A 26,353-nucleotide genomic window follows, 5' to 3' on the forward strand; every position below is an offset into this window, starting at 1 on the left:
TAGGGAGACAACTGAAATAGCACCAACAGTTAAAGGTCATCGATGCCTTTTTTGTTAGCAGTGTGGTGCTGTTGCTCACTGCTGTAAGTTGCAGAAATGACTGGCTTCACTGTTTCATACAAGTATAAATCCAAGGAGTTTGAATCCAAGGAAAATTGTTGCTGTGACAAAATGTCAATGTCCTCCCGATTCAGCTTGGTTTCTGGTTCTGGTTATATAGGTAAAGTGAGAAAAAATTATCCAAGGCCAGATGACAAAACATTTGACAAACCTATCACTGTGAGCCTCCCAGAAATATCTGGGATCCTACTGGAAGTCAGTGCCTGCCCCAACATCTGAACACTATTAACCAATTAAATCCTACATTAAGTCCTACTTTACATTATTACCAAGGGTTTAGCAAGACACACAGCTGTAAGAATAAATGCTACCTAACATATATCTGCTAAGCTCCAAAAGAACAATTCCTTTCTGCTTATAGAACATACAACAGCCGCATTTCTCATCAGTCCACTGCACCACATTGCTACACCAGCTCTCTATTTTCTGCACTCTAGGTAGGAGGTAGCTAATAAACAACAACTGCGCCCCTCTGAAGATTGCTGCCTTTTAAATTAGGGATCATCAGAGATAAAAGTCACCCTGCAAGAGCTAACCATGAAGTCTGACCATCAAAGCCCAATCAGTAAATGCAGACCTGTAGGTCTGTCTGCCACAAACACTGCTGTGTTAAGAGAGGCTTCTGGCTGAGCAGAGTGCTTTTCCAGCTCCCCTGCTGGAGCTTAATTCGCTGCCAGACAGACCAGGGAGTCCTGCTCTTTCCCACAATTTCCCAAGAGAGCCTAAAGCCTCCCATTGCTAATAATGACACTGTATGAAGGGCGGGAAGCCTGGTTTCACTTCCGAAATCAGTCTTTATGGGCGTCTTTCTTCTATCGTGAAATCAAATCACAGAGGAAGACAAAACTGAATGTGGAAAAAACACAAGCTCTGAGGAGACATTGAAGTGGAGGTCATGGATGCCAAGGCATAGTTACAGAATGATTGCTTGCATAATTAAAGAAGAGGATCATGTTTCTTTCACATCAGCATGTGCCACATACACACTGGTGGTGACACACTGGTGACTCACATGAAAAAGGGTAACGTACGACTGTTATACATATTCAAAGTGGGGGGCCCGACCTGTATTTTTTTCATGAATCACTAAAAGTTCTCAGCAAGTGGAAAAAAAGGTTAGTTTATTTAATATTTCTCAGTACAACATTACAATAAAAGCCTCTTTCTAGACATATACCCATTTCAAGCGTGTAATTGTCTTGTTCTATTGGAATAGACCAATTAAAAGCACGTATGCTACCACAAATCTACACAATACTGTTTCTGCTTAGCTGCAAATACAAACTGCTTGATCACAAAAACACCAAGTCCTAAAAACTGACTTAGTCATTTGTATGCAAATGGTATTGCTATAAATGGAAAAGACTAATCCACTACACCCACTACATCCACTAACTGGTGACACTAATGCAATATTATTGAACATTCTTGCTATGAATAATTTAAAGGTTTCAAGCCGTTCAAGTCCGGAGACATCTGTAATATTTCATTAAACTCCACTGCGACAAGGCTGTTTTGCTCAATGCATAGATTTTCTTTAAACTGGGCAACAAAGGTGCTGACGGAGGCTCTCTTACCTCCTGGATCATGCCAATGAACTCTGAGAAGGCCCAGTTGAGCTGGTTGAGGACGCTGTTGAGGAAGCTAGCAGCCATCTCTTTGTCCTGATTCAGGAGCTCCGCCATATGCTTTTGGAGCAGAAGTGATGGACAGGGTTCTGCAACCAATCAAAGAAGAACATGTTGTTAGATCAAAACACCTCTTGGCCACACCCAGAGTCCTTACAGCCCAAAGAGGACTTACAACTCCAATGAAGCAATAACGCCTAAAAGCTAAAAATAATGGGCTTGGAAATGGAGCCATAGCTTTGACCACTGCCTTCTTGACTAGAAGACACAGTTTCTCAGTTTTGTTCTCCGGTTTGCATCAACATTATCACCACACATTGATGTTCCTCTCTTATGCTAATTCAAACAGATTGCAAAAATGATTACACAGGTTTCTCAGGTGGAGAATATAATAATAAATAATTTATAAGGGTGAGGTACACTATATGGTCAAAAGTGGACAACTGATGATCACACCCATATGTGGTTCTTCCCCAAACTGTTACTACAAAGTTGTAAGCATACGATTGTCCAGAATGTCTTTGTATGCTGTAGTATTAAGATTTCACTTCAATTGGAGGCTGTTGTAGAACAGCAAATGGCACACCAGCTACATGTCAATGCCCATGGTTTTGGAATGGGCACATATAAGTGCAATTTTCAGGGGTCCACATATAAGTGTACATTGGCCACAAAGTGTACAAGTAGGTATTCCAACTAGTAATGTAATTATACAAGAAGGCAAGTCAGTTTAATGGATGTAGTGTATTTACAAAGCAACAACATTTAACGGTAAACTAGTCAACATCATTTACAAAATCGGATCAGTGGTCAGTGGGAATGCATTTGAGACGCATGAAAATGCAACAGCTATCCATCACAATTGTCCATTTAGGGCTGAATCACCTGAGTTGGATGGTATTACCTATTTCGTACAAGGCAGGCTCAGACCACAGTATCGCATCATGTATATGCGCCCTCCACTAATACTGGCACCCTTGGTAAATATAACCAAAGAACGTTGTGAAAATCTGTCTTTATTGTTTAACCTTTTGATCTTTCGTTTAAAAAATTCACAAAAATACTCTGCTCTCATGGATATCAAACAATTGCAAACACAAACACCGGTTTATCAAAAATCTTTTTTAAGTATATGTGTGCCACAATTATTGGCACCCCTAGGAATTCATATGGGAAAAATATATTTGAAGTATATTCCCATTGATATTTTAAAAATTTTCAGCACACCTCGGTTTATTATAATCTTTTGCCGTACATCACAGGTATATTCCTTGGACTTACCCATTGTGATGAATGACTAAGGGAATTTAGCCTATGTGTTACCTGATATTTATACCCCTGTGAAACAGGAAGTCATGGTTGAACAATATCCTGTTCCTAGTCACCCAGGTGTACTAAAAAATGTAAAAGATCAATGGGAATATACGTAAAATATCTTTTTCTCAAATGAATTCATAGGGGTGCCAATAATTGTTGCACATACATATTTAAGAACGTTAAGTTGTTTTTTTTTAATAAACCTGTGTTTTGTTTGCAATTGTTTAATCTCCATGAGAGATTTTTTTTGTTAATTTTCTGAAAATAAATAAATAAAAAGGTTAAACAAGAAAGACATTTTTTCACAGCCTTCTTTGCTCATGTTTTCCAGGGGTGCCAATATTAGTGGATGGCACTGTATATCAATAGTAAGACATCAGGGCACATCTGCCAGTTATTTCATGGGCTTTATGTGCAGACAAAAAAGAGCGCCTCAGAGCATTCTGGGTAATTCAATACTACCCATAGTAAAGAGTCTGACCCGACATGCTAAAAGCCAGAGAGAGCAAAGTGAATGCTCTAAATGAAGCTCTGGATGAAGCTAATCAGCTGATAGGCTGATGTGGTCTGTTAACACAGAAATAACCTTTATGTTTAATTAGATTGAGCGAGTCCCTCCATGCGTTTCAATGCCCACTGGGACAATAGAGTTTTAAAGGGCAAAAGAAAGAACACAACAGCAAGCGAGAGATTAAAAGAGCAAGGCACTAGGATGAGGAAGTGAGGACAGGGCACATCTCCAAATTGGGGATGGAGGGTTTAATGAAAGCTAAGACCAGGTTTGTCCAATTTTATGTTCCATATGGCAGGCGTGGGGAACTGTTCTGTCACCTTTGGGACATGAAGCTGCTTTGAGGAACATATTACTGACACAAGCATTTACAGGGAGAAAAGGACATTAGAGAAGAGGTTACGATCCAGCAGGAGCCCGTGCTGCCCAGACATGGTCCAAGTCTATTTGAAAATGCTAAAGGTCTGATGGTGAATCGAGAATATTTCAAAACAAAATTAAAATTTGACAATTTGTTTTGAACACAAATTTTCATTTTAAGCACAAATTTTCATTTTAAAGCAGAACATAGCTTTTTACTATTAACTACAGCTTCTTTAGTGAACTTAGCATCAACTGTCCCAATCAGAATGTTCTTACAGAATTAGTTTACTCAGCTTTACCAACCACAGAAACTACAGAGAGGTCTATTCTGCTCACTCGGCCTGGGAATGTGAACAACACTTTATCGAGGTACAATTTTATCATTTTACACACACAGATTTAGTGTTATTTACTGTAATTTAGAGTTCTACTTCATGTTTTCAACTTGTGAAAGAACTGAGAAATAGCAGTGCAATGCAATTGAGATAATCATGATTCAGGTACTGTAAAGTGAAGGAAAGCTGCATTTTTCTGTAATCAACACATTTACGTATAATACTCATTACACATGGGAACTTTGAAAAGCCAAGACTACATTCTCTGACAATGTTTTTCATGTTTGCAAAATACAGTGTGTCCCAAAAGTCTCCCTCCATAGGGGACTACGTTTGCCAGAACCACGAAAGTTGTGCCTTCGTCAGTGGATGTTCGTGGACGTCCATTTCTCAGTTGGTCCAAAACACTTCCAGTCTTTTTGAACTTGTTAACAAGTTTGGCAGCAGTGTCGTGTGTGATGTGCTCGTCATGTTTCCTGTTAAAGTCCATCGCAACATTGTGACAGTTTCCCGATCCAACCATGAGAATGATTTCAGTACGTTCTTCTTTTGTCAAAGGCGTTCTTAAAGGCTATCTGAAATATATAAATATTCCTAATATAAACTAAGCATGAAAAATTTTGGAAGACATTTTGCTAAAAAGTGTTCATTTCCCCTATGTATGAGACATCTGGGACACACTGTACAATCTCACAACATCACAGGAATAACTGTAACAAATCTGATCCGATGTAATCGGACCTTGCTGAGCATCACCTCCAGGACACATGACCCTAAATGGTTAATCATTAATCCCCTCTTTTAAATTCTTTTTTAAAAATCTGACATCATGATGCTAGGGTCTTTAAAAGATTTACTATTTGATATTTCCATAGTTTTACACTGCCATAGACAGAACAAACCTTAGCAGTAACTCTAGACTATTCCATTTGTATAGAATAAACTACATAAGGTTAAAATTGTAGTAGCTACTTACACAAAGAAAGTCAGCATCATAATGATACATGTTACGTACTGTAAATTGTAGATTTTTATTCATTACCTACAACAATATCTTAGAATTATTCACTATATACTGCTTAGAGAACAGTGTAATTGTGTTATGCGAGGTATTTACATGGTAAAATCACTTTTTTAAAAGAATGTTTAATTAGTCAATTGATACATTTTAAAATATGCGCAAATGAATGTTTAGGAAAATTACAAAAAGGTGCCTAAAAGTGCAAAACATTGATCAAATGTAATTTTTTTTTTTTGCCTTCAAATACATATATGAACATAAATATATGTAAAATTTGTAAAGTATTTTAAAAGTGAAATTCATGGAAAAACATGAGTGAAAAACCTCAGTAGTACTGTAACTTTGATCTTATTTATGACCATGTCTTTAATATGACAATACGCATTGCAGTGCAAGTGTTTCATGGAATACATTTCTGGGTGGTGGCCTGGGTGGGACAGTCCCTCCAGCATTTTGTGATTTTCTGTTCGCAGAAATGAACGCAAAATCAAGCAAACTCTGCAATATCCAGAGCCGCTTGCAATTTTTCAAAATTAGCACAGATTTTCTGCAGATTTGGGCTAAGATGCGTGATGTGACATCATCACAACGAGCAAAGTCCTCTTCGTGTCGTGTTCGTCGAACATGACTACAGCTAAAAGGTCTTATTTACCAACAACCATCACAGTGAAAGGCTTGAATTACTTGAACTACTGGAATTTCGCCAAATCAAGTAATTAAGCATTTTTGGCCGCAATAATCGAAATCCTGCATTGACGGCTGCAACTTTGCACCAGAGCTATGTTTGAGACACCTGCATTCTGATCTGGCAGGACACAAATGCAGAAAAAAATTACTTTTTTTTCCAATCTAGAGAAGATAAGAGACTGAATCAGTTAATGCAGGACTTGAATGGAAGTAAAACTCTATTGTCTGATACTCTCAACAACACAGTGATCCCACACACACACACACTCACACACCCCCATCCCCCCACTATCCTAAGATCTATTTTAGAGATTTCATTAACGACACAATGGCATATCTGTAGTCTTTAATAGATTCAAACAAACCAGCACACACGTACACGCTCCACAGTGTATTCACAGCTCAGCGGAAGTAATCAGATAAACGCGCTCTCCTTTTCCCCTCCTGGGCTTCAGTGCTGATGACATGAAAAGCATGGGTAATTCCTAATTACAACGCATCAAGTGCATGGAAATGAAGAGAGCGTTTACTCTGACAAGAGCTCCAGGAGAGCCGTAAACCTTTTGCAAAACACATTTGTTTGCGGTTTAGTAGAACCTGCTGTTTCAAAGTCGATTTCCCAATCTTCTTCATTAGATTAGACATACAGGACAGAGTAGATTGGCTTTGTCTGCAATACGGCACAGATCTCAGCGTACTGGAGCTTGAAGGGAAACTGAATGCAAATCCATAATGAAGAGGATTATTAACAATGCAATTAAGGATGTACTTGTGTCAACAAACAGCAATAAGGACGTCTTTGCATGTGAGATGTAAGAGCTTACAAGAACAAGATCTTTCATCACCTCTTTCACTGTCTCAGAATTACCACGTAATACCAATGATGAAATGATGAAAAGCTAAAAGAATGTAGACTAGCCAAAAAGGTGTACAGAGAAGTTCAAGGAGCACAGATAGTGTGACAGAAGTTTGCAAGCATGAACAAAACTTTCTTATGGAAAGTTTTACAGTGACCTACATCTATAAAATCTATATGCACAGCTCTGAAGACTCGACATACAGATATCGATGCAGTCAGTAGCTACTTATAGAACAGAACAGCACGGCTCAGTACAAGAAATAAACACAAAATTTTTTTTTACAAATTTAAAAAGAGATTGCCCATAACCCTGCCTGTTTCTCATTACATAACACTACATATGAAATTAGGAGGAGTTTCTCTGGAGGTGAATTGTAGCACAATTATTCAAATAAGACTCAATTTTTTTTAATTACTCATATGAGACAGATTTCATGTGGATTAAAAAGTGCGGTGGTACAATTGGCCTGTCGTCCTCGCAGGATGAGCCATTAATCATGAGACAGTCAGTGCCAACGCACCCAAACACAGAGGGTGCCAATACCTTAATCTGACGTTACAACTGAGAGAAGTTTCAGTGCCAAATTAGTCGGATCGCATGAATATTTTCTGTGGTTCAATAACAAATGGGGTTTTATCGTGCATTAGTGCACTATGTAGAACGGACAAAGTTAAGAAACATAATGACCAGGAAGCCATTGGAGACTCGGCTAACTTGAAAATGACGTAATTTACTTAGAAACGAAGGTAAGAAATTTTAAGACAGATCAAAGTTTTTAAAAGAATAAATAAAAAATAAAGTGTAAAGAAAAATCATGTGGGTAAATAAATAAAAATGAAACAAAAAACAATAATGTGGGTGAATGAATGAATGAATGAATAAATAAATAAATACATAAATAAACAGCCAAATTTGGTCTTTGACCTAACTTTAAAAAACACATAAAATAAATAAAAATGAAAGTGTAAAAAACATTAATGTAATTAACTAAATAAAAATTTAAACCAAGAAATAATGTGAGTAAATAAATAAAAATAAAAGTGTAAAAAAAACATTCATTTAAGTAAATAAACAAAAATGAAACTGTAAATAGACAGTAATATGGCTAATAAATAAAAATAAAGGTAAAGTGAAAATAAAACTATGTGACTCAATAGTTTAGACTCAATAGCATTAAAACAAAATCGCAGTGATGTGGGTAAATAAATAAAAGGGGTAAAAAAAAAATGAAAGGGTTAATAAATTAATACATTTGAATAATATATATGAGTTAATAATTTTTTTTAACTATAAAAGACCATTAATGCAGGTTAATAAACTCGACATGAATGTTTGTTACATTTTTTTAATTGGAAAAAGATTTTTATTTATTTTTTAAATAGTTTGATCAATCAAAAATGTTTTGGCTTACACACTACCTGGGTGAGAACAATAATCAAACTCAGCATGGGCACCAGCTTCCGCTGCAAAGTGAGCCATCTAAAAGTGAATTTGTGGTTCATTTACCAAGCCGAGCCGTCCTGTGAGCTAGAGAGTGCTAATAGAAGAAAATTGGAAATGGGGAGGAAAAAAAAAAGTGAGTGGAACTTACTTCGGAAACTAGCAATTGACAAATCTCCTGGAAGTCATGCAAATTAGAGTGAGAAAATTGGACGTTATTAGCACAGAGACAAGGCAAGTGGAACAATGGGAGTAAAGCATGCACAATTAAAACCCAAGTAAAGAACAAAGTCAAGAACAGACACAAATGAGAACCTGAGAAGTTGTCTTATATTATCCGTGTGTTAGACATTAATTTAGGCTGCATCAAGGTTTTCTTCTTTTTTTTTTTCAGCAGTAAACCAAACTACTGAGAATGAAGACCAGAAGGTAAAATCACAATGGCACTCATTTGTACCTTACAGTATTTTTTAACCAACGAAACAACATGTTCGTTCATTGAAATTCATCCTAACTCAGGGATGTGGATTTGGAAACTATTCTTAGAAAACAAACAGCCGCACATCCTGGATGGGACACCAATCCATCTCTGGGCACATCCATCTCACACAAACATACACCTCAGGCCACCTTAGGCCCTGTTTACACTAATGCATTTTCGTTTTAAAATGTTTTAAAATGAAAACGATCCTTGTCCAAGCTGGCGTTTCCGCAGTGTTTCAGAAACGATCTCCGTCCACACTACACGACCGAGAACGCATGTCACATGACCATTCATGCACACTGGGCATGCGCATACAAGTGTATGTCACTGGCAGGCACAACAATGAGCTTGATGGTGAGGAAAAGCAAGGCCGTGTTTTTTAAACATCGGGTTTATTACTTTCTAGTCATTCTATTTTCCTTGTCATGTTTTTTTCTTTATAAATATGGGTAATCGAGGCTAGCATGTATGCTAGTGTGTACTTAATCAAACAATACAAATTCAAATAATTCACTTTATTTGTAACATCAGTACACTGTCACGTTGCAGTGAAAACATAAACGATACATCATGGTATAAAAAAAAAAAAACAGATAATACATCGTTTCATGTTCTATTGCACCAATGAGCCACCCAAAGAATCAGATACCGTTTTGATAAAACCCGATAGGCATGGACCTGTTCCTTGTTTCATTACTGTTTAAATGAAAAAATAAAATCATGCAGAAAGGAAACGAAACCTGTTCACCTGAAAGCATGACTAAAATGAGCACATTAGTCGGTGACACTCGCACTCAGTGACACAAACAACTAGAATATGTCCTACACACACACAGGCTGTGCTATGCCTTCTACACACACATAACAGCAAGGCTATTTTATGTGCCACTGACTCAGAGCATCCTTACTGATGGAGCCAGCTGAGGTCCAAACCAACTAGAAGTTTTGTGAAATGTCACAGGATGTCAGTGAGCATACTTCCACATACGTAGTGTTCAGTTTATCTGAAAGAAACCCCGGTCTGAGACCGTCTGAGTGAGGAAGAACCCGGTGCGATTCCACATGAACACGGTTCTATCGCAGTGAGAAAGCGATTCGACTCACCCTCTGAAACTGCAGGAAGTGAAGCGAACATGCCGTGTATTTTGGGTTACGGGCAGCATTTTTCAGTCCCTCCAGGTTCTCGTGATTCTGCGATGGTAGAAATATCAACCAGCCCAAAAGGACCCACGTCACACCCCTCTTCATCTCCCTCCACTGGCTTCCTGTAACCGCCCGTATCAAATTCAAGGCCTTGATGCTCACGTACAAGACCTTGTCTGGAACAGCACCCCACTACCTCAACTCTCTCCTGAAGGCCTACATTCCCTCACGTAATCTGTGATGGGTTAATGACCGACGATTAGTAGTGCCTACTCAGCGTGGCTCAAGGTCCCTTTCCAGAACCTTCACACTAACTGTTCCTCAGTAGTGGAATGAACTTCCAACCTCAATCCGGATCGCAGAATCTTTCACTATCTTCAAAAAACAGCTAAAGACTCATCTCAATGAGTTTTACGAGTACGTTTTCAGCCCGAGCACAATGTTTGGTCTTTTATATTTTTGCTTTATAGTTCTTTTAATTATGCGTAATGTGAAACCAAATACCAAAAACAAACGACCCGATTGCAGGAAGTGTATTTTGTGTTGCGACATTTTTTCTAGATGCTAAATTGACTTGCAAGGCGCATACTGTGCCAAAGGACAGAGCTGTGGAGCGTCAGAAATGTTATGCCTTTGGTTATTGGGACTAAAGAAGCAAAAAGAAAAAGCACTACATGTCATACACACCATTCCGTCGATATTGTTTATTTTCTTTTTGGCTCACTTAATTATGTGCAGTGTGACACCAAAACAACCAAAATAGCAAATAAATTGAAAGTAGACAATTTGCTCTGATGTAGAATTGACAAATGGACTAATAAGTGTGCAAGAACCCGTAGCCATCTATTTGATGTTTGGCATGTGATCTAATAAAAATGTGCATCCAAATGAGCACCTTTCTTAATAAACATATGGCCGGTACAGGATAATCCTTTTGTTTTAATCCTGTTTTGATCACTTCAGGCTGCATTTTGAACAGTGTTTTTAATAGGAACTGAATGATATATGGGTAGGTTGAAAAAGACGACGGATGCTCAGATCCTACGACGTTATCAGTATCGGTAAATCACGATGATACAGCAGTGTGATAATCTCTCTGTAAATATTTAATAGGAAACCAGCAATTATGAATATGGTCTGATTTTGAACAGCCAAAACCACTTTTCACCAACTCCTTCTCCTTTAAAAAAAACAAACAAACATGTAGTTCATCACTACAAACACAAATTTGGGGCATTTTTTAAATCCCCTTTCTTTTATTTCAACTTGTCAACCTCATCACTCAAAAAATTACTTAACTGAAAGTATTTGAGACTCTGCTGGTTAGAGAGATTAAGCACAGCAATCCAGCAGAGAAACCTCATTTAGGTAATTTCCAAAGATTCACGGTGTTACTATCTTTAGTGATGACTTGTCTATTACAGATCACTTTATTCCGATTAAGTGGTTGACCCTTTTCATTATGGATTTTTTCTCTCGCCATTTTAATCCAAGTATCGCTAAATGTCTAAAAAGCTGCGCTCCTAAATTTTAGCTGCAGCTAGATTAATCCTACTTTATCTGAGATCAATTACGATGGGTTCATAATGAGGTTGAAAAGGTATTTTAACTAGCTATTTATTAGTAAGTGCAAAATAAAGACGATTAAAATGGAATCTCGTGCAGTTTTAGCATTTAAAAGTATACAGTCAACTGCAAACATCTGCACAATTGTTACTATGATATAATTATAGTAAACGTCACTAGACATTATGACCGTCACGATTATTTGATTCAACTCAAGTATCCGATTTTTTAAAATCCTTGATTACAATTTACCATTTCGAGTATTTGGCAAAATGGCGGAGGCAAGGCCAAGTGTCCGTGCAATAAACGACAAAGAATGTCAACTGTGTGGGAGCACTTTACATTAGATGTTGTTTGCAGTCACTGCAAATATGAACTCAAATACCGTAACAACACATCTTCAATGCTGCAGCACCTCCTGCATCCACAGCTCCTTTTTAAATACAAACCCGTTTTAAATACAAGACCAAAAACGATGTGTATAATATGTATGATGTGTGTGATGTGTAACGATAATGAGTCTTTATTGGTCACGTATACATTACAGCTCAATGAAATTCAGAGTGCAGGGTCAGCCATGATACAGCGCCCCTGGAGCAGAGAGGGTTAAGGGCCTTGCTCAAGGGCCCAACAGTGGCAGCTTGGCAGTGCTAGGGCTTGAAATGATAAATATCACTGACGAAATAAATGTAAACATGTGAATGCATCAAAAGTTTTTCTAAATGTGCACATTACTGTTCATCACGGGTTTCATAATAACGTCATGACTCCCGCTTCCATGGTTACTCATCACACAAATCAAGGAATTAAACACTGTAACATTTCTATCTTAAAACAGCAGTCAAATGTCAAACAGTAAGTGATGGAACCTCTCCAATGATATATAATTAAAGAATAATTAAAAAATATATTAAATCACATTTTGTTGTTTAACAGTATTCTTCGATAATATTATGACATGCCTTATTTTTGTTACTTTTTTGATGCAAGATATGTAATCACATTGCCACATTGTTATTACGTTATTATGTGCTTTAAAGTCCTTTTAAAGGCATCTTAGTTTTGTTTGTTTTTTTACAATAAAGTACTTTCTTTTCGTTTTAAAAAAAAAAATGCTAAGCATTATGTATTATTGTTCACTTAAATCTATTTTTATTGTGAATTTTAAAAAATCCGATTACTGGATCAATCGTCAAATTAATCGTCTGATTACTCGAATAACAATAAAAATCGACAGGGACAGCCCTACTAGACATCATGGTTTAGTAACGTGACCTGATCATTACACCCATATACTGGCCTTCAAACTCTTGCCACAAATTTGGAAGCACACAATTGTATAAAATGTCTCTGTATGCTGTAGCATTACAATTTCCCTTCACTAGAACTCAGAGGCCCAAACCTGTTTCAGCATAATGACATGATTTGCCAAGTTTGGAGTGGAAGAACTCGAGTGGCCTGCACAGAGCCCTGACCTCAACCCCACTGAACACCTGTACATCATGTAGTGTACTATATGGACAATCTACGACAATAGATAAGAATATTCAAATGATATACAAGGTTAGTGAGGGGGCAGTTTTAAAAAATTTGGGAAAACAGTGAGAGCAGTGTCAAAGAGACAGAAAAGTAGACAGATGATCCAAAAGTAAAGTGGATTTACACCAGAGAAGAGACAACAGGGACTCACTCTGCAGGCTGGGCAGGTTGGCATCCTCGGGCTTGGTTTTGAGCAGGTGAGGCAGCCGTGTGTACCTGTAGCCAAACCCACAACCCTGTAAAAAAAAAAAAAAAAACAGAGTGTAACAAGTGATCATGAAAAACCAGACACAGTCAGACTGAACTTCATTAGACTGAACTCTAAACAGACAATCTGGACTACAGGAAAATAATCAACAACCTGATGCAAAGCGTAGTTATTGATACCAACGTCCGTGAAATAAGTTTGTTTCCTTTATCGCTTACATTACAGCAGGTATACAATGTTCTCTCACCAACCTCTTTTCTAGCATCCAAGTTCATTACAGTAGAAAAACACTATTAAGAATAGTCCCAATGTCATCTGCAGTGATCTTCTCTCTACGCTACACAATGTAGTTTGCACTAAAGCTATCCATGCGTGTATGAAGGTGGATAAGCCAGCGGACCGCAGTGTTGAACTTGAGGATGAGTGCCCGTGGCCCTAGCTCGGTAACATGCTTCAATACACTGGAGGAAGCAAAGATTGGGATCAAATGAAGCATCATCTTTGTCTTCCCAAAAAGAATGAACTGCATCTAATTTGAATTTATGTTGAGGTAAATTTTTATTAATTTGCTAACATTGCCAACATCATATTAACCTTAGGTAGCCTCTTGTTCTTTGCTAGTGCCAGGTTAGACTAGCATCGATTTCCTGTAGCTACACTGGTTAGGCAGAGATTCAAATTCTAGCTAATGGTAAATATTGGTTATATACAAGATATTTTACTTCTGATTAATTCATTAGCAAACCAATTTACAGGGACTGAATGACTTTTGACTGTTTAACCCTCTTTCAACAGTTAAAACTACTCGAATACATTTAGACATTGAGATGTTTTCTTTTAAGCCCGATACCACCACTTTTAATTGAGTAAGTTTGTGAAACATTATTTATGCAGTCATTTATATAAAATTTCTCAGTGCTTTTGACCAGTCACTTTATGGAATGTACACCGATCAGCCATAACATTAAATCCACCTGCGCCACAAAAACAGCTCTGAGCCGTCGAGGCATGGACTCTACAAGACCTCTGAAGGTGTGCTGTGGTAGCAGGCACCAAGACAGCAGACAGCAGACCCTTTAAGTCCTGTAAGTTGTGATGTGGGACCTCCATGGACCAGGCTTGTTTGTTCAGCACATCCCACAGATGCTCGATCAGATTGAGATCAGGGGAATTTGGAGGCCAAGTCAACACCTTGAACTCTTTGTCCTGTTCCTCAAAACCTTCCTGAACAACTTTTGAAGTGTGGCAGGGAGCATTATCCCGTTCAAAGAGGTCAATGCCATTAGGGAATACCATTGCAATGAAGGGGTGTACTTGGTCTGCAACAATGTTTAGGTAGGTGGTACGTGTCAAAGTAATATCCACATGAATGCCAGGACCGAAGATTTCCCAGCAGAAATCTTGCCTTCTTCCCATAGTGCATCCTGGTGCTTTTATTTCCTAGTATAAAAGTGCGATCAGTTGTTTTGGGGGATGAGGGCTACAGGGATTCAACCGCACCTGGCTGCATCACCTTTTTACACGTAATGACATAATGGGTTTGGAATTAGAGAGAAGCTGCAGAGAGGACTAAAGAAAGAGAGAGGGATGAGAAAGGAGGAAAGAACAGAGACATGAGGACGGATAAGTGGGGTGAATGTGTAGACAGAGATGAGAAGAAAGGGATGAGGAAGACAATAATGGGAGAGATGAGGAAGGATGGAGTTGTAGAGATGGATATGGGTGGCAGGATGAATGGATGAATGAAAGGATAAGGAGAGAGGGACGGGTAGGGATAAAGATGAGGTGATAATAAGGAGGAAGGAGATACGAGGAAGAGAGATAAGAAGGGAGTTAAGAAGATAAGATAAGAAAGGAGGTGAGAAAAGAAAGGGAGAATGGATGAGGAAGAAGGGGATGAGAAAGGAGGATGGAGTTGTAAGGGGGAAGGAAGGGATGAGGAAAGAGGTATGAGAAGAGAAACGGAGAAGGGATGAAGAAGAGGAATGCGGAAGAGGGATTGGAAAGGAGGAAGGAGTTATGAGAAAACAAAAGGGAGGGGTGAGGGAAAGGGATGAGGAAGAAGGATGAGAAAGAACGATGAAGAAGAGGGATGAAGGACAAATGATCTATGAGAAAAGAAAGGGAGAAGGGATGAGGAAGGAAGAATGAAGAAGGGGTTAGGGAAAAAATAGGAAGAAGGGATGAGGAAGAAGAGATGAAGCAGTTGTGAGAAACAAAAGGGAGAAGGGATGAGGAAGAAGGATGGGGAAGGAGACATGAGAGAAGGCATGAGAAGAAGGAATGAGGAAGGGGGCGGTATGAGAATAGAAAATGGAGGAAATAAGAGAAAAGAAAGGGAGGAGGGATGGAAAAGAGGGACGAGGAAGAGGGCTAAGGAAGCAGGATGAAGAAGGAGGGATAGGAAAGGAAGGATAATGAGAAAGGTATCTCACCCTCCACAAGCGGACGAGAATCCAGTTAGTCTGAGCCCACGGTCGCTGTTCATATGGCGCCAACAGGTTTCTCATCATAGCCACCCGCCTAAACAAAGGTCAAAGGTCATATGTGATTGCTAGTAAATACAAATCATATTACCCGTAATTCTACACACCATCCAGCCTGTACAAAATGGTGGACAAGAGAAGGGGCCGTTTATGGACAAATAATATTTCTGAATTTATTTTTAGTTGGTGTCGTCACAGAATATTTGATTCCTTTTTCGCCTAATGGACTTCAGGGTTAGTGATGGTTAGTGTATTTTGGTAACCAGGCAGCAAGATAATGTGCGCAGCCATCAAAGCCCATCTCAAACCTTCACCTTACAGGTTCCTTTATAGCTATCATTATGAACACTGCCTTAGAGGAAAACTGACTTATTAGACAGTAAGACATCAAGGCATCCTGGCCTTCTGCTTTAGGCACCACGAGAATCTCGGCATGTCACAATCCAAGACATTTCCTTAAATGCCAAATCCACTTCTCACATTGCATTAATTTGAAATATTCAGCAGGATAATGTACAAAACAGCTAGCACCTTGTTGGTGAAGCTCTGCTTTAATAGCTTCTGCAGGTGAGCTGGAGCACTGTGTGTGTGTGTGTGTGTGTGTGTGTGTGCCTGAGGGGATTATGGGTAATGTACTCACTGCTCCTCAGAGATCCTCTCCACAGCTCTGAGAGAATGTGGGTAGCACACGTAGCTGGCCAAAGCCTGCATCAGTGAATCTTTAATATCTGCAGATGAAAAGAAAAACCACCAGCTTAGCAAAAAAAAAAAAAAAAAAAACATGCATTTCCACCTACATACAGTCATTTTAAGTTTATTACTGCAATTAAATCTTCTCATGCTCGTTTTGAAATTAGAACAATCTTCAAAGGCTGCCGCTGCACATTCAAATAAACCTAAGAAGAATTTGAATTGTGACCCGAACCTAGCATGCTCACTGATTCAACAATCGACTCAAGGCAAAATAATTACGTTTAATCCTGTTATAAAAGGCTAGACTGATTAACACATGAGCATGCTGCACTTCGGGTGTAAACACAGGCTTTACTGAGAACACAAGAGCGTAAGGAAGCACAGGAAATTAAATCAATAACTTCAACAACGCACATAAGATACATTACGTCCAGAGACACAAGTATAAAAGCTCGACGGTATCTAATTCCACATCTATTAACATTCATATCTGATCCCACACGACCACATCATGCCAAATAGCTTCAGAAATTAATTTCCCCCCCACATTCATAGCAGGCAAGCTCACTGCTTGTTTATCACATGTGAAAATGACAAAAAAAAGCTCTGCTACTGCGATATAGATATTGTTATAAAGTGGACATGTAGCCACATGCACCAGCTAAACTATAGTTAGAAGATTTTTTAAATTAATTAAGTAAGAATGGTAAACAAGTAAGCAAGTAAAGAAGTCAGTAACTTAGTAATAAATACACTATATGGGCAAAAGTATATGGACACCTGACCATCACACCCATATGTGGTTCTGCCCCAAAGTGTTGCCACAAGATTGGAAGAATGTTTCTTGTACACAAAGCGAGCTTCATTAAGACATGATTTGCCAAAGCTGGTGTAGAAGAACTCGAGTGTCTTGCACAGAGCCCTGACCTCAACCCCAGTGAACACCTTTGGGATGAACTGGAAAGCAGACTGCGCCCCAGACCTCCTCACCTGACATGGGTGCCTGACCTCACTGATGCTCTTGTGGCTGAATGATGATCTCACAGCCGCGATGGTCAGGTGTTCAGATACTTTTGACAATATATTGTAATTAGTAAGAAAGAAAAAAGGTCAAAAAGCACAGAAATAAATAAATTAAGGAAGTAAGGGAGCAAGGAAGGAAGGAAAGGACAGCAAAGTAATGTAAGTAAATAAGGTACGAAATTAAAGTTATTAATTAACTAAAGGAAGTAAAGTAAGTACGTACGTACGTAAGTCAAGCAAGAAAGTAAGTAAGAAATGTAACTCAAGTAAGCAAGTAAGGAAGGAAAGCAAATAATGCGAGAAAAGTAAGTAAATAAAACAAAAAGTAATTAAGCAAAGTAACTAAAGTGAGAAGTAAAGTAAGGAAGGAAAATAAGTAAATAAATGAAGGAAAATAAGTAAAGTAATTAAGGGAAGTAAGTAACTAAGTAAAACAAATAAGGTAAGTAAGCAAAGCAACTAAAATAAGCAATTAAAGTAAGGAATAAGTAAAGCAAGAAAAATAAATAAAGTTAGTAATAAAGTAAGTAAGTGAAGCAAATAAAGAAAATAAAAAAATAAGTAAGTAAGTAAGTAAGTACATAAGAAAGCCAGCAAGAAAGGTAAAGAAAGTAAGGAAAGTAAGTAAGTAAGCAAATAAAGGAAATAAGTCATTAAGAGAGTAATGTAAGCAAAGTAAGCAAGGAAGGAAGGAAGGAAGGAAGTATGGGAAGTAAATAAGTAAAGCAAATAAATCAATTTAAGTAAATAAATGAGTAAAGTAAATAGGTAAGTAAATTTACTAAATGAGTTTACAAATTGCGTTTTTGTACTCAAGAAATTCCTGAAATTGCTTTTATTTGTATTATTTTGATATGTATTTTTTTACGTGCATTACTCCCATGTCCTCCCACCATTCTAACTAGTCCAAAATAAAGTTATGTAGACAGCTAGCTAACCTTTAGTACTTGTCACAGATAGAGATGACTTTTATATCTGATTCTCAATTCGCATTTTTATTATTCCTAATAAACTTTTATTTATTAGACATCAGCCAAACTTGTAAAATAACATAACAATCCTAAACTCTTGTATCGTATTCACCTTTTGATCTCAAACCCAAATGTCTTTGGTGTACAGCACAAACAAATGTATTGGCCTTGCCGTTCCAATAGTTTTGGACAGGACTGTATTTTGAGTTTGATGTGATTGGAAGTACAGAAGTGCAAATGGCCTTCACAGAATTACAGAAAATCATGCAAACAGTTTCACGTCGTCGGAGAGGAGAACTATATATGAAGAATTCATTTGCGTGACAAATAGGCCACAAAAAGCACAAGCTATATTAGAATTTTTTTTTTTTTTTTTAAATTCCCATTAAAATAGCTGCCTAACAGATTACCCGAACATTTTTGGCTCAGGTTCTTTTTGTACCCTTCGCTGCAGGTAATGAAAATAGATTGGACATTAGGAGAGATAGATCGGGGGTATTAGAGGAAAATGAGGGAGAGAGGGAGGGAGGTGAGAGAGAGAGAGAGAGAGAGAGAGAGAGAGAGAGAGAACAAGAGCGAGTGAGAGATGAAGGGAGAAAACGAGGTGAAGCATAATGAGAGATCAGATGAGAGGGAGAAGGACGAGAGGAAAGAGGGAAAGAGAAAGATCTCGAGAAAGAGCTTGTATATCAACTTAAGTACGAGAGGAAGCTTACGAGCAAATGCAGGCCAGGAGTCTAATACAATATTTGCCACATAAATCATAATGGGTCTGCTTTTATTACACACGAGTGTGGGCTACGATGATGTAATGAACTGAGTCCTAAACTGAGATTAGGAAATATGCAGCGGATATTTCACAAGGGAACATAAACACATACCCCACACATACACACACACACACACACACACCTACATATAGGTAAGAGCAGCTCTGTTTTAAAATCTTTATCCCTGAGCTAACGTCTATTGCAGTGCCATGGCTTTACCTGTGCCCACGATGCGCGGGTCTGCAAAGTGCTTAGCGAGGATAGCAGCGAGCTGAGTGAGCGTGTCCTCATAACCTGTATGACAAACACACACTTGTTAAATAAAAGTGAAGTCAAAAGAACTTGCAAAACACTGTAGCAGTGGCCTCAGGATGCCAATTTACATGCCGCTCTACCATGTTTATACGGCTCTGAAGGAATAACTTAGACGCAAATGCTGGTGACACTAATAATAAAAAAATTATTATGCATGTTAGATCATGCTAAGCGATCATTCACTGTCTACCAGGGTTCAGGGAATTTACATCTTTATCCAGCATCACTGTGCAAGTCCTCACTGAGCTGTTCGGTGTGTTTCTACTGTACCTTGGAGCTCCTCCATGCTGTTGGAAGGGCTGAAGTAGTTCTTAAGCGCACTGTAGCTATTCATGGCCACGTTGAGGTAGAACTCGGGGGTGAAGGCAAACAACGAGCCTGTGTCGTCGGCGTGCTCGATAGTGCAGATGCACACACGCAAGAGCCAGTAGATATCCAGCATCTTCTCCTACAACACACACATTTTATCAAAGATGCCTTACACACTGCGTTTATAACATTCATTCAAATTTAAATGACTTGCACCCCCTCCAATACACAGATCAAATCCTAAATGGCTTCCTCTTTACAAAATACATATACATTGGGTATAATATAATAATTATGGCTTTGTAGAGCATACATAGTGCATAACATGGCCAATAGAACAAGAAGCCAATCTTATGCACTTCAGTGACTTCAGGTTCAGAAGCATTTTTTCTTTGTTGAGGTATATTGAGGAATATAAATTCTGTTTACTAGAAAGTGGGATCTTAAAGATTTTACAATATGTAAATATTCAGAAAATTCAAATTTCAAAAGTGAAATTTGTTCAGCCCTGATAGATAGAAACACATACACGCATAGAAATACATACACGCATACATACATACCAGTCCGTCCAGGATTTTGCAATTATGCAATCACAGAAATGAATGCAAAATCAAGGAAACGCCACAATATTAAGAGGAACTTGCAATTAATGCTTTACATTGTTTGGAGGGGGGGGTGGTTGAGGAGAGAATCTCCTCAACCACCACTAGTGTGTAGCATCCACCTGGATGATGCGACAGCAGCCATAATGCACCAGAACGCCCACCATGCGCCAGCTATTAGTGGAGAGGAGAGTGATGTAGCCAATTCAGAGATGGGAATTATTAGGAAGCTGATAGATAACGGCCAATGGGGGAATTTCGCCAGGACACCGGGGGTACACCCCTACTCTTTTACGATAAGTAAAAGATTTTTAATGACCACAGAGAGTCAGGACCTCGGTTTAACGTCTCATCCCAAAGACTGTTTTTACAGTATAGTGTCCTCGTCACTATACTGGGGCATTAGGACCCACGCAGACCACAGGGTGAGTGCCCCCTGCTGGCCTCACTAATACCACTTCAGCAGCAACCTTAGTTTTCTCCAGGAAGTTTCCCATCCAGGTACTGGCCAGGATCAACCCTGCTTAGCTTCAGTGGGAAACCAGGCAAGAACTGCAGGGACATATGGCTCTGGCTTTGGGTGAAAAAGCGTCATGTGGTGCCATCACAATGCACATTCAGCCAAAGTCCTCTTCGATTCAAGTGCGTCGAACATGAGGACAGCAAAAATATCTCACTTACCAACAAACATCACTGTGAAAGACCGTGCGAAACAATTTAGTGCAATTGCAATTTCGCCAATTCGGGTAGTTTTCCGCCAAAAAAATATCCGTCCTCAAATTGAAAATCAAGCATTTTTTGGCCACAAAAATCTCAAAAAACCTCAGCAAAATCCTGTACGGACTGACATACATACATAGTACATTAAGCCTATTCTCGTCATGATGGGTGAAAATGTTATTATTACATTTTAAAAGCTGCAAGTGATCAAACTGGGGGGGGGGAAATCAGATGGATTACGATGCATAAAGTATCATTTTATAAACACAAGCTGAATCAAAACCAAATTACAACGCGCCTAAATTCCCACCTCTGGTTTTTTCACTACTCTCAAACTACAAAGTATTCAAAGGTCTGTACAGAGACTCCTGCTTATTCCCTTACACACACACATATTACAGGAAAATGTCAGCTTCGACGCACTACCGTTTACAGCACACACCGGAGCCTCTGCAATATAACCACTGACAAGTGCCGTTTATTTCTCAGCTGCAGTTTAAAAGTCTGCCTTTCTTTATAGGACGAATGAAAGTCTCTACCTCAGCAAATAAACTTTTAGACATCATCAATAAAATTAGCCTACAGGTCAAAACGAGGAGTCGGAGAATCGTCTCCTGATGGAGCAAAAGGATCAGTCACTGTAAAAATGTGTCCTTGTAATTAGAGAATTCTCTCTCTCTCTCTCTCTCTCTCTCTCTGTCTCTCTCTGTGTGTGTGTGGTGCTGTACCTTGGAGTAAATGGTGGCGTTGATCCAGGCCAACCTGCGGCTCAGGTGGTTGAGCTTCTCAGCAAACACCTTCTGGCTCTTTTGCAGCTCCTCCAGAATGTCTGCTCTCTGCACACAGCATGGTACGTTGTCCCTGAGTGTGTCATTTTACACATATGTGTAGCTGCCTGGGAAAGCCCTTCACATGGTGAAATTTTGATCTTGTCTACAGTATCCATCCATCCTTCCATCCATTTTTCATACCATTTATCCTACACAGGGTCACAGGGAGCCTGGAGCCTCTCCAAGGGAACTCGGGGTTCAGAGGCGGGGGGACACACTGAACGGGGTGCCAACCCATCGCAGGGCACAATCACACACACATTAACACACTACGGACAATTTGGAAATGCCAGTCAGCCCACAACGCATGTCTTTGGACTGCCGGAGGAAACCCGGGAGAAACCCAGAAAGCACGGGGAGAACATGCAAACTCCGTGCACACAGGGCAGAGGCAGGATTCAAACCCCCCCAATCCTGATGGTGTGAGGCAAACATGCTAACCACTAAGCCACTGTGACCCCCGTCTACTGTATGTAATTCTGTAAACTACAGACATTTCTGTACTGAAATAAATTTCTCCTCCCTGTCAAATCTACAACAGGGAATTCGAGGCTAAAATCATGCATTGTACATCCGGCTTGGTGGATTCCAGCTGACTGTAAATGCCTTACTCTTCCTGGACATCGGGCTATCTTCTCTTCTGTGTCTTTCAGGGCGACGGCGTACTCATGCACGTCATCCGACACGACCACCATCTGTGGGAGACACACACAAACACGGTCATCATTCCTGGGCTTTAAACATTCCTTAAATTCCTTTAATGCAAAATCATCAAGTCACTATAAGCAAGCCATCAGCAGAACTCTGGGCCATATAAACAGGCAGCGGTTCTGCAGCTGAAGTAATGTGCCAGAATGAAAAGGTCAAAGGGGTCACAGAAAGCAGATGAAAAGCAATACTAACACTAAATCCAGCAGATATTTACTGCATGGACGGAAAATAACAAGGTAATAAAAAAAAGATGTATCGCTTTGCTGCGCAGTCTAGTCGAGAGAAAAAAAAGGGGGAACAAAATGCCCGATAAAAGACACTTTTACTGATTTAAACTCTGAAATATTAAAACCTGACCTTCACTTTGGACTTTTCAGATATAAAACGTGCAGTGTGTCTAAAAACGGGGAAATAAAATGCTGCCTATTGGAAGTGTATTGGAATTCAGGAAGGAATCCAATCGTGTCTGAATCAAGTGCTTCCGCATAATGCTGCCTGATGATACCCTGGTGCTGATTTTTTGAAAGCAGTGCATGTTTATGAACCGGTGGCTTACATATCCCATAATAATCCTGTGCATCAGCAGTCTCTTGAAAAAATGGCACTGTTACTGCTGGAAGAACTCTGGCACTTCAGCACCATGGACAGCTCAAACCCACCATCAAGCAGCACAAAATACCGCCAAAGCGTCAAACCCGAAAAGAAGAGCTCATGTTTTATTGATCCGGATCCAATTATCAAACTTTTTCCAATTTTAGGTACACTTACCAATATCTCAGCTGATTATGTTTGGAGATTTGTGGGGACTGTGCTGACCCCAGCCTCTAGTCCACTAAATGCATGGAAAAATATGATCTAAGAGGCGTGCGCTGCTAAAAGAATTTTCGCACTCAGTGAAGCTTAACAATTAAGACTGAAAATTCAGACACAATTCAAGAAATCTGAATGATGTCAGGTAAGGAGAAAAGGAGCACAGTCAAGGTTCCAATTCAGCCCAAAGGTGTTCAGTGCGGTTGAGGTCAGGGCTCTGTGCAAGACACTCAAGTTCTACCACACCAACCTTGGCAAATCATGTCTTCATGGAGCTCGCTTTTGTGCACGGGGGCACTGTCATGCTGGAACAGGTTTGGGCCTCTTAGTTCCAGTGAAAGGAAATTGTAATACTACAGAGTACAAAGACATTTTATACAACACTGGGCTTCCAACAGTTTGGAGAAGACCCTCATATGGGTGTGAAAGTGAAGTATCCATAAATATAATATATGGATTAACACCTAATACCAATAATTAGCTTTTTCTTATTGTTAAAACAACTACTATCACCAAGTGCATATTTTAAAAATAAATAAATAAATAAATAAATAATCTAAAAGCTGTTAAAGTCATCCAGTTTAGAGCACTAGTTTTAGCCACACTAATCAATTTGTAAACACTTTAACCATGACAGATGGAAGGCATTCATAGCTGGTTTAGCAACTGCATGGTGGGCAATCAGCTTCCTTAAAGCACTCGTGTTAAATGACTCCCAGCATTATAAATGGCAGAAGAGCCCAGGCGATTTCTGTAGTACCCTAGAGAGTTAAGTGACTCAGTAATGCCAGGAAACATATTATCCATCAACGTGTATATGCTGTGACTCAAAACTTATTTTTTTAAATGACCAAATATGACGTAACTGCTGTGAACTTCTATACAAGTAGATAGCATAATGGCGACAATGTGTCGGATACGGATAACGTTAACGAGACGCGTCGTGTAAACGTCATCTTTAGCACATCCTTCCTTTTTAATAACACAATTTGATCAATTACATGTGGAGCGGTAATAATTTGCGAGCTACTACAGTTGGCACAGCTCAGTGAACTGATAAATTAATACATAAAATGAAAGCGAATTCCAAAATGGTGAACGCGAACCCAGCGTAAACACGTCCAACTGATACGCAACTTTAAAATGTCCTTTTCTTGTAACACATTTCATGCAGCACAAATATGCTGAATTAAGCCTCCCGTTGGGGTAAAACAACGCTCCCCCATGTCGACGGTGGTGGAGTTGTTTTTGTACGGCTCTGCTGAACGAAGCACTTCTCAGAGAGCAGGGATCGCATCCACCCTGCCGCAGAGTATGTCAGAGAAGACTACATAAAAGGCATCTCAAAGCTGCTCTCAGATCCTAATCTACTCTCGTTCGGGGAAAGGAATTACTCAGCCGGGTGTGTGTAGTGAAGTTTAATGCCAGTCTTACGGTCAGTGAGATTGAATGTCTCGACTGAAGATTCAATTAGAAACTTGGTCATCGTGTCAAGGCTGTAAAGTGCAGAGAACGTGTCTACAAGGGAGCACAGGCAGTAAAGCGCAGCCCTCTAGGACAACTCGTGTCTTTTATTTAGTCACAAACTATTTATTTCCATATTCAGAGAAATCATACTGATTGTTTTGCTGTTGCTTCATTGATAATGAAGAACATGTAGATGTTTCATCATGCTCAAGCTTGAATACCCTTATTCTAAAAAGATCAAACTTCAAAACATCAAACTATAAACCATTTCATGCGAGTTAAGGGGTTTTATAGATGTCTCTTCATTTCATTCCATGCATTCGTCCTGATGAATCACTTTATCCTGAGTCACTGTTTATCCAGAGCCTAGGGTTAGCCAATTCATCTACTGGGATGTTTTTAGCCCTTGGGAGGAAACTGCAGAACCCAGAAGAAACTCCAGACAAATGGTAACCTGAGATCTGGATCAAACCGTTTAGCTGTAAGGTGGCAACACTACCATGCACTGTATAGTTAGGGTTCATTTATTTACTTCTGGGGGATTTTTGGGTAAGCAAAGCTCACAGGAGCTGGACAAGATCGCTAGTTTGAATCCTAACGATGCCAAAGCCATCCGAGGAGCTTGAGTCAGTGATCAAACCGGGCACAAATGCACCACATCTCTATTGCTGCAATCCTTCGTACTTGGAAACCCCACCGCCAACATGGAAAAGTGCAACTGGACTATTCAATTCGAAATTCATTCACCTTACCCGAGTTCTTTGACATAAACACACATGGTGTCGCAAGCAAAAAAAATCAATAGTAAAGATATTTCCCTTTGCATCATTTCCTACTTCATAAAACATGATTTTTATTTGATAGAGATCGGTCACAATAAATACTTTAGTTGGACGATATTTTGTCCCAGAAATAATTGCGATAAATGATATTTTAAGATCATTTTACGCCACTGATATAATGATAATATAATAGCATAACAATGCAAGTACACCCTTTTAAAGAGCAGCGAATTTTTAATTCTTAAGAATATTCAGATACTGGAATTGAAATGTCAAAAAAGTAGCTTGTCTTCAGATGGAAATATCCTTTAAATTTAGTCGATATTTCATCATGTCATGTTTATTCATTTTACTTGGACTAAAATGGCATGGAATATTAGTCAGCGGCATTTTAGTTGATGAGAAAATGCAGAAATGAAACCAAATATTCACACATTTTTATATGAACTTAAACATGCATCACCAAAAACATGTGAAAACCTGATCTCCTGAAATTATACCATTACGATAAGTACAATATTGTAATACAAGATTATGAATTCTTCATGCTTTAGATATTCATCGTCTGCATTTTAGTGCAATGTTATGGAAAGAGTGACTTACCGTTCTAGCTAGTGCCTTACTTACGTTAATGTTCGC

At 39.0% G+C, this 26,353-nt stretch overlaps 1 protein-coding gene across 4 annotated transcripts in view; it reads right to left on the reverse strand.

The window, feature by feature from the left end:
* The window catches only part of LOC108254904 (E3 ubiquitin-protein ligase RNF123), a 150,255-nt gene that overhangs the window by 89,263 nt on the left and 34,639 nt on the right, over positions 1–26,353 (reverse strand). For all 4 annotated transcript variants that reach the window (XM_053673946.1, XM_053673945.1, XM_053673944.1 and 1 more), the window contains exons 25-32: positions 22,556–22,639; positions 21,843–21,950; positions 19,751–19,928; positions 19,385–19,459; positions 16,349–16,436; positions 15,658–15,745; positions 13,166–13,250; positions 1,698–1,837 (exon numbers count right to left, since the gene is read on the reverse strand). In XM_053673946.1, the coding sequence (XP_053529921.1) occupies positions 1,698–1,837; positions 13,166–13,250; positions 15,658–15,745; positions 16,349–16,436; positions 19,385–19,459; positions 19,751–19,928; positions 21,843–21,950; positions 22,556–22,639 (846 nt within the window). The remainder of the gene's footprint in view (positions 1–1,697; positions 1,838–13,165; positions 13,251–15,657; positions 15,746–16,348; positions 16,437–19,384; positions 19,460–19,750; positions 19,929–21,842; positions 21,951–22,555; positions 22,640–26,353) is intronic.

This window comes from Ictalurus punctatus, chromosome 21 (genome assembly GCF_001660625.3).
Source record: "Ictalurus punctatus breed USDA103 chromosome 21, Coco_2.0, whole genome shotgun sequence".
Taxonomy (NCBI): Eukaryota; Metazoa; Chordata; class Actinopteri; order Siluriformes; family Ictaluridae; genus Ictalurus; species Ictalurus punctatus.